This window comes from Echiichthys vipera, assembly GCF_963691815.1.
Source record: "Echiichthys vipera genome assembly, chromosome: 3".
NCBI classification, from domain to species: Eukaryota; Metazoa; Chordata; class Actinopteri; order Perciformes; family Trachinidae; genus Echiichthys; species Echiichthys vipera.
The window spans coordinates 8358471-8367827 of NC_139828.1; the positions used below are offsets into that span (position 1 = coordinate 8358471).

Genomic DNA, 9357 nt, shown 5'->3' on the forward strand with positions numbered 1-9357 from the left:
AAGTTTTCTGCTATTTAAACGACATGTATTTCTAATTTATTTCACATTAAACATCCTCTCTGCGCGTCTCCCACATACTCCCGTTCACCCCGCTGCACTGCCTCGCGCTCCCCAGTCGGAATTGGCGGGAGTGCGTCACTTGCGTCACTGACCGCCGCTGATTGGTCGAAGCCTGGTGGTGACTGATCACCGGCGGAGGCGTTTGTTTTGTATACCTGCGCCGCACTATTTGTTCATGTGGTAAAAGTTTTGGAACATTTAAAACTAAAACAGTTTTAAATGTTTGGAGGATTAAACGTGACTTACATCTAAATAAATAAATGCATAAATAAATACATGAATAAATAAATTAATTAATTAATGCAGGAATAAATTAATGCATAAATAGATACTTGGATAAATAAATAAATGCATAAATAAATACAGGAATAAATAAACAGATACATAAATAGATGCAGGAATAAAATAAATAAATGCACAAATAAATACAGGAATAAATAAATGCATGAACAAATAAATAAGTGCATAAATAAATACAGGAATAAAATAAATGCACAAATAAATACATGAATTAATAAATAAATACAGGAATAAATCAATAAATGTATACATAGATACAGGACTAATAATAAATAGAGGAATAAATAAATAAATAAATGCACAAATAATTACAGGAATAAATAAATAAATGCACAAATAAATGCATACATAAATCAAACCTGAACATTTATTGTGTTATTTCTTTATTATTTCTGTATTAGTTAATTAATTTATTTATAAATGTATTCATGCATTGATGCATTATGTGTCATTTATTTCTGTATTCATTCATTCATGCATAATTTATTACTGAAATTATTTATTCATTTATACATTTATTTCTGTATTTATTCATTTATTTATGCATTCATTCATTAATGCATTTATTTATTCATTTATTTATGTATTCCTGTATTTATTTATTTATGCATGCATTTATTTATTTTTGTATTTATACATTTCTCTACGCATTTATTTATTTATTTATAAAGACTTAAGTCATGTTTATTCTTCAATACAAATTAACGTATTTAATACTTAAACTGTGAGCTCATTTCATCAGTATCTTCATCTTTTTATCTCTTTAACCTCCACCCTGCTCAGACGGGACCGGGGCACCCTGTGCTACAAACCGAATGACGTCAGTGGTGACTCACAAGGCCACGCCCCCTGCCTGGTGTTTGGGGCTTTGTGATTGGCCGAGGACTTTGACTTTCAGAAGTCAGGGTTGCCATGTTGTGGAGTGAAATGAAAGAAAGGAATCAAAGCAGCAGCCTGCAGCTTAACAATAACCTTACATATAATGAATATAAGGGTATATACACTTTAAATAATTAGTTATAGCACATTATATCCAGAATACATTTGAGGATGACTTATTTTAACATCACTTTTACACATTTTTAAAGTCTAAAATAGTGTCACTCTCACCACCCAGTTTGATTAGTATCAGTGATAAAGTTGATAAATGTTGATAAATAACAGCAACAAGTGCTCGACGTATCTGCTCCAAGATGAAAATACCCTATCCTCGACTGTTTATCCGAAGATTATCAAAAATAACCGTGTCTGGTTTGTGTCTCTGACTGTATTTGCATGAGTGGGATTCAGGTATGGAGGATTAAACATGTCTAAATCCAAAGAAAAAAAAGCTTAAGTACATGTATCAATAAATACAGAACTACATGAATAAATGAAGAAATAAGTACAGAAATAAATGTAGACGTAAAACGTTATACTATTTTTTTTATTTATGCATTAATTATTTATTTAGTTATTAAGACTTAATTCATGTTTAGTCCTCCATACTTTTCAAACTGTAGCACTTTAAAAGGTTTCAGCATTAGTTAATAATTTATTTGTTTATTTTTGTATAATTTTTAATTTAAAAAATGTATTTACACATTTATTTATGTATTATTTATTTATTTAATAAGACTTAAGTCACGTTTAGTCCTCCATACTTTTCAAACTGTAGCACTTTAAAATGTTTCAGCATTAGTTAATAATTTATTTGTTTATTTTTGTATAATTTTTAATTCCAAAAATGTATTTACACATTTATTTATGTATTATTTATTTATTAAGACTTGTTTATGTGTGTGTGTTTAGTCATGTTTAGTCCTCCATACCCTTGGGTGTCACGCGTGTCATCTTGAAAGTCACGCGGTTTCCGTTTACCGCCCTCGTGACCTCTGGGACTTGTAGTTCTTCTGACCCCCAAACACGTTCGATAGAGACTGTTCAGAACTACAAATGCTGCCGTTAGGGCGCCGCCGCAGTTATGCTCGAAAGGGGTCGAAAAAAGCGCATCCTGAATGAGTCCCGGACCCCTGCAGCTGTCGACGGAAACGTGAGGAGACCAACGCCACCCCGGTAACATTGATATACCTATATTTACGGTTTACGTTGAGCCGTTAGCTGCAACGGTCGTTTGACGCCTTGTTAACGGGCAGTCAGTTAACGGCGGTAACGGCAGATGGAGCGTCACGGAGCTCGTGTGTTCTTCCGTTGGTGTCTCTGAGCTGAGCAACGCTATTTAGCTTTTATTTACTGTAAACTGTCACAAAGTAAACACTTCACCTCACACAGGTACAACTTAAGAGTTAGGAACCGAACTGGGGCGTTTAACGTGTTTGTATTTGCACCGTTTTGACCGAAGTTGTAACTGCTGACAGTAGTTTAAGTCACTAATTTACTTAAACTGGCTGAAGGTTCACAAGAGCTGTGAACTATAAACCAGTGAGCAGCACTTTATACACAAATCATCTGTTTTCTATTACTATTTTCTACTTGTACATAATTTATTCTGGTCTGACAGGTTTTAAGTTGAAATGTTAGTTTTAGTTTAGTGTTTTATTTCCAACATGTGAAAAAAATAACAACATTTATAGAAATAATGTAACAAAAAGGGCGGAAAACAGCAAACAAACAAGAATAACAACAAATTCAGTCAGTCAAAATCAATCATAATCAATATTTTGACAGTAATTAAAACACAAAAATAACCAACAACATATTCAAACAGTTTAAAATGTCCGAAAAGGAGTATTAAGAAGAATATATTAGCTTTATGTGTGTACTCTATTTGTATTTACATGTTTTTTGTGTTGTTGATTTTATATTTGCACCCTTTTTTGTAGTATATTGTTTTGTGTACCAACATTAGGAAAGTGTTTATTTAAAATGTGTCTGAATTATTATTTAATGGATGCGTAAAAAACCACATGTCACAATTTGTTCACGAAAATACGCTGTGTTAAGTAATTATTTCCATTTCTGTACCAGTTAAAGTCACTAATTTACCTTAACTGGTTGATGGTGAACGATAGCAAGGTTATTTAGCTGTTAAGTAAATAAAAAACAGCAAAAAGGAATATTTTATACATAATAATAATGATAAACTTTATTTAAACAGCACCTTTAATACAAAAAAATGCAGTGTTTTAAATGAAAAGCATTAAAACAAGAACACTTATTGAATTTAAAAGTAAAATTCTAAATAAAACAGAAGAACAAACAAATACTTTCAAAAGTATAAAGGAACTGAAGTGACGAGCAAAAATTATTGATCAAATCATACAATAAAACACAAAATAGAATTTAAAAAATGCCATAAAAGGCATAAAATGTCTTAGAATTGGTGGGATTTGTTTTTTTAAGACATGGTGTGGGATGTAAACAAAGTACAACGACATAAAAAAGTGTTTATTCCCGTCTGGAAATGTATCAAAGTATGAGTGTTAAGTGCTTATTTCCATTTCTGTTCTTTCTTATTATCCAGGAAATAACTGGGATTTCAAAATGGCAGGTTTGTCACAACTTTAATCTATTAATCTTCTGTAAAGTCACATTCAGCCTCTCACCTTTGAACATGACTCTGCCTCTGTAATCACACGCGTTGTGACATTCTCACATATGAGATATTAAGATAAGTAATACCATGGTGACACTTTCCTTTCTGTCTCAGAGCGCGTGAATAACTTCCCTCCGCTGCCTCAGTTCATGAGAATAAAGCCGTGTTTTTACCACAACATCGAGGAGGAAATCCCGGCCCCTCACCAGCAGTTGGTGCGCAGAGTCTACACACTTTGGATGAGTGAGTGTTTCCGCGTAGGCTACACTTTCTATCTTTGTGGTTGTCATTTCTCAGAAGAAGAGCATGTTTTTTCCCCTCTACTGATACGTTACAAAGTCGATCACTTCCCTTCTTTTTCTGTCTCTTCTCCCCTCCCTCCCTCCCTCCGCAGTGTATTCAGGCACACTGTGCATAAACGTGATCTCGTGTATCGCTTGGTGGGCCGGGGGTGGATATGCCGCAAACTTCGGCTTCTCCCTACTCTGGCTCATCCTCTTCAGCCCGTGCAGTTACACCTGCTGGTACAGACCGCTCTACAAAGCCTTCAGGTCAGTGGATGTCATGAAAACACAATGATTTATGAACTTCTACTTAGGGCGCACTCACACTGTCCACCCGTACCGTGCCCAAACAGGCTTCACAGGTAATGTCTATTCCGTTTGACCAGTGTGAGTGCAACCGTACCGCGCCTACTTGTGGCACGCTTGCTGGCCACGGCCCGTTTGGGAGAGGTGGGCTTTTGTAATGCCATTTGCACATGTACGAGCACGAGCCTGCGCACGTGTACGAGCATGAGGCCTAGGGTGGTTCTGAGGTCATTTTATGTGCGCCTGTTCGGACATAGAAAAAAGAAGGAGGGACCATGCGCTGACATTTACATCAATGGCGGCGAAAGGTTCACGTTGGTGTGATGCGGAGGGGGAGTGTTTACTGCAGATTTGGTCGATGAAAAGATTCAAAAACAGTCGACAAGACGCACAAAAACTCCGAGGCCTATGGAAAGATCTGTAAACAAAGCGATGCATTGCGATGACGTCAATCTATGCGCGTGACGGGGTGATGACGTATAGGCAGCAAGAAGCATTCACGCGAGGCCCAGGTAGTGTGAGTACAAACGGGCCTGGCCCGCGGGGGGAGAGGGAGGGGCGGACAAGTACCCTAAAGCACTAGGCTCTGTACGGACGGACACTGTGAGTGCGCCCTTAAAGTTTAAATACGGCAGCATGAACTTTACTGAAACACATTCACATCTCGCCTTCCAGTCCGTCCCTTATGTTCCCCTCTTAAATCCATAAACACACACATGTTCCTATTGCACTTCTGTCCTCACCACAAGCCTGACTCCGAAGTTGAGGTTCCCAAATTCAGATTACAAGTGAACGCAGCGTAACTGTTGCTGCTTTCACTTGTAATCTGGGCGTTCGCGTCACTAACATGGAGGCGTATTTACATTTATTTACAAACTGGGATCGTTTAGACAGCAGCCTCTTTTAATCAGAGATCACGCAGCACTGTCGCAAAGAAGAGAGGCTTTGCTTTTTTACGCAGAACCAAACAACGCCGGTGTGTGACGCAAATCATCAGCATCTTTGCGTGTGTGTGTGTAGTCCAGACGTTGATCCGGCTCTATTGTGACCTCCACTGCGGGGTTAACGGTGGAAACATCTCTGTCCAACTATCCCGTATTCGCACCTTTTTATACAGAACGATGAGGCAGAATAACGGCGCAACTTTCCCGCTTTAAACAAACTGTGTGTTTCACTGTCGCTACTTACTAAAGGAGCTCGGGGGCTCATCCCTTCAGGATCTACAAGGGTCGATTATTGGACTAAACCTTCCATATCTATAGGCTGTTTTCATTAATTCGGTTTAGCTTTAGGAAATGTTAGTGTTGTATAACAATAATAAGATAAATATCTAGGACGTATCGCCCTGATTGTACTTTCATACTTTGGACAGTATGAGGTGAAAGAAGTGTGGATTTATGTTCTATGTGGTATTAAAAAGGTAGCAGGAAGCAGCATTTCAACCAAAATAGAATAACTCTTGGCTTGTTTGTGCGCTACTGTATCATACTCTCTTCTTTCCTGATCATAGGGCCGACAGCTCGTTCAACTTCATGGCCTTCTTCTTCGTCTTCTTCCTTCAGTGCGTCTTGGCGCTCATCCAGACTGTGGGCATCCCTGGATGGGGAACATGGTGAGTTCAACCAAACCGGCTTTGAAGACCATGTGCGCATGTTTGCCTGCCAGTTTTTGGTTTTTACCAGCAAGGGGGTCGTGAGGGCTTCTGTCAAAAGATCAAGGCAGCTGGAAAATGTGGAAAACTATTTTCACACACGATGAGGATGTTAACAGTTGACACAATATCTGTGGCTTTTTACATTCGTCTCTTTTAATGGTCAGTTGAAGTCTAAGTTTCTGATGGGGCTTAAATGTAAATAAGGGAAGAAATGTTTAAAGCGTCCATTGATTTCAAACATTAGTTATTTTATTTCTCTAGCTTATCTCTAATTTCTGGGGATTTTGAGCAAACCATCAACTCTAGGGATGGGGATGGAAAGGCCCGTTCCTTTTCTGTAAATGTAGTTCTGAAATCTGTTTCCCACACAGTTTCCTAGAGACTATTATTGCTATATTGTAAGATATTGCAACTTGCTGCTGCTCATAGAGGAATTGTTGGATCTCTGTAAATCATAAATAAGTCAGAATTTGGTCTTGACCTACTCAGTATGTAAAGTGTCTTGAGATATCTTTTGCGATGAATTGGCACTATAAATACAATTGAATTGAATTATCAGTTCTGCTTATCGGTCTGATTTATATATCGATTCCCTCATTGACTCCTGATCAAAATCTGTGTTGTAAAAAATGCCGGTCTACACAGTTTTCAGCATCAGTGCAACAGTTATCTCTGGGTCTGAACAGTGTTGATGAAATGAGATTTTAGACCTGCCTGTGTGGAGCTAATATTATTATAACGCCACACGTTTGACTGTTTTTCCTCTCCACCACGACTCCAGCAGCGTAGACGCATCAGTGAATAAGATTTCATCGTTTTGCAACTGTCAGAAAAACATGCCGGCGTTGATAAAGGGAATAGATAAAGTCAGTCATACGATTACGATTTCGATTCCAATTTGAAAGTTCAACAGGAAGTGGTTCTTTATTCCCGTCCCTAGTCAAAACACAACATGTCTCACATACACACACTCAAAAAAGTGCTGTTTCTAAAACTATTATACACTGTTATTCACTTAGATATTTAAAAGTTATTTTAGATAATACCTCTAACTGTGTTCACTTTCAATTCCTACAGTCAGAGTGCTACGTTGATCTTTTTTTGTTTGTTCTAAACACAAAAAAATGTATGCGTCCAAAAACCGAACAGCTGCTTGTTTACTCATGATACAGAGTGTCACGTAAAGTCAGTTTTACACTGGTGCGCTCTTTGCCACTGCATCTGTTTCCTCACTGCTTAATGGCTCATTAGTAACTTTGACATTTGTATTAAATCCACATGTCTAATTGCATTCTGTATGAAACACTAACCCGTACTACTCCATCTCACTCCCACCAACACATCAAAGCGGCTGGATTGCGACAGTGATGTTTTTCCACACAAATGTGGGCTCCGCTATAGTGATGCTTATCACAACTCTGCTCTTCACTGCGGTGACTGCTTTAATGGCACTGGTTCTCATTAAGGTGAGTGAACGCATACGCTGAAAACACACTTTCATTTAGTTTCCAGTAAAGTCCTCCACGTGTGTTTAAACCCACAGAGAAGCCTGAAACGCAAAAACACCTTATTAAATTCTTTCTTCTTTTGGTTGCAGGTGCACAGAATGTACCGCGGCGGTGGCGGTAGTTTGGAGCGCGCTCAGGAGGAGTGGAGCACCGGTTTGTGGAAGAGCGCCCCAGTGAGGGAAGCAGGGTTTAACGCCGTTGCTCAGACGGCACAGGGCCCGAGCTTGCCCCAGTACCCTGCCGCAGTGCCGAGCTATCCCGACAACAGTCACTGGTGATGGCTGAGAGTCGCCTCCAGGTGGAGACAGAGAGCCGGTCGTTTGTGTGGCGCTCAAGGGCGCACCAAAACATCTCAACCTTACATGACAAAATGCATAGACATGTTTTATTTTAATGAGATGATAGGATTGCTATGAAAAGTTTTATTAAAGAGGGTTTGTTTTTTTTCACCAAAGCTCATTGCTACACTACGTAGTGAATGCCATTCCATTTCAACTTTTGTTTACATGTAGTTCATTAGAATTAATGACAAAAACTACGATTTTATGCTCAAAAGTCTTGCAAATATGCAACTGGAAACTCAAAAAGAGTGTGAACTGTTTCAGGATAGAGTGTGAAGGATGTGTGCCTTATGGACCTTTATGATAGTTTTGTGTTTTGCCAAATCTGCATGCTAGAAATCGTAGTATGCGGAAGAACTGTTTGTTTCTTTTTGTTGTTTTTTTGGCAACAAGAGAATTTAACGCATTTTTTTTTCTGTGTATGACCTGTAAAGAGTTATTTTTTGTTACGTTGTGCTTCAAATCTCCACGCTTGCCTGCTTTGGCTGTGATTTCTTGAAATGCGCCTTAATATTGCGTGCGGATTTTCTACGTGACAAATATCCTGCTTGACTTTCGCCTTAACAAACGCTGCATTTATGTTTTTGTTAAACTGGACTTATGCTTCAGTGAAGCAACATACTGAAATATTTCAAAAGTTGTTTGTCACTGAGAACTGTTGTGCCAAAACACTTTCCGTGATTTTGATACTGAAAAAAAAGGTCACGCCCAGAGTAGATATTGTGTTGTGCTGTTGTTCTGTAATTCCAAAACTTCACTATTTGCTTTAAGTGGTCGGCGCCCTGCCGTGACAGAACGCTTATCTGCCGTTATCGATGTTCCCGTCACTTTCCTCCAGATACACTGATGTTATGGTGTTTGGTGACTGCAGTGTGCTTGCATGCAGCCTATAATGAGTGGGACTGAACAGGATTTTCTTATTTTAAATGACCTCATGTAATCAACACAAACAACTCAACTGACTGAAAAACAACTGTACAAGGATCAGCGGCGTAATGAAATCTTGCATGTGAACGCAGTCTCAGTGTGTAAATGCTTCCTGGTATTCATAACAAAAGTGTACTGAGGACTAATTTACTGAAATCTACACAATCATCGGTAAATAATCTGAATAAATCCAGTGAATGTGGCTTTTTTATGCAGGTTATTTTACATTATTTTTGGTTTGATGATCCAAAAACGCTTTATGAAGTATAGACACCGACAGGAAGTAAAAGGTGCCTCATGATTTGATTTGTTTTTCTTGTTACAAAAGTGTCCTTCATGGCTGACTACCGAGATTAGTGTTTTGATTTTTCTCAGTTATTTGATAGGTGACAATATAAAATGGACAATATTGCAACATTTAAATAAATATTCTTATTCCCAA

At 38.2% G+C, this 9357-nt stretch overlaps 1 protein-coding gene across 1 annotated transcript; it reads left to right on the plus strand.

The window, feature by feature from the left end:
* Positions 1 to 2311: 2311 nt before the first annotated feature.
* On the plus strand, positions 2312 to 9357 carry scamp4 (secretory carrier membrane protein 4). The gene is made up of 7 exons (XM_083911310.1): positions 2312 to 2415; positions 3824 to 3850; positions 4010 to 4138; positions 4290 to 4446; positions 5996 to 6097; positions 7488 to 7605; positions 7737 to 9357. The coding sequence occupies exons 2-7, from the start codon at positions 3844 to 3846 to the stop codon at positions 7923 to 7925; spliced, it is 702 nt and encodes a 233-aa protein (XP_083767436.1). The 5' UTR covers positions 2312 to 2415; positions 3824 to 3843; the 3' UTR covers positions 7926 to 9357.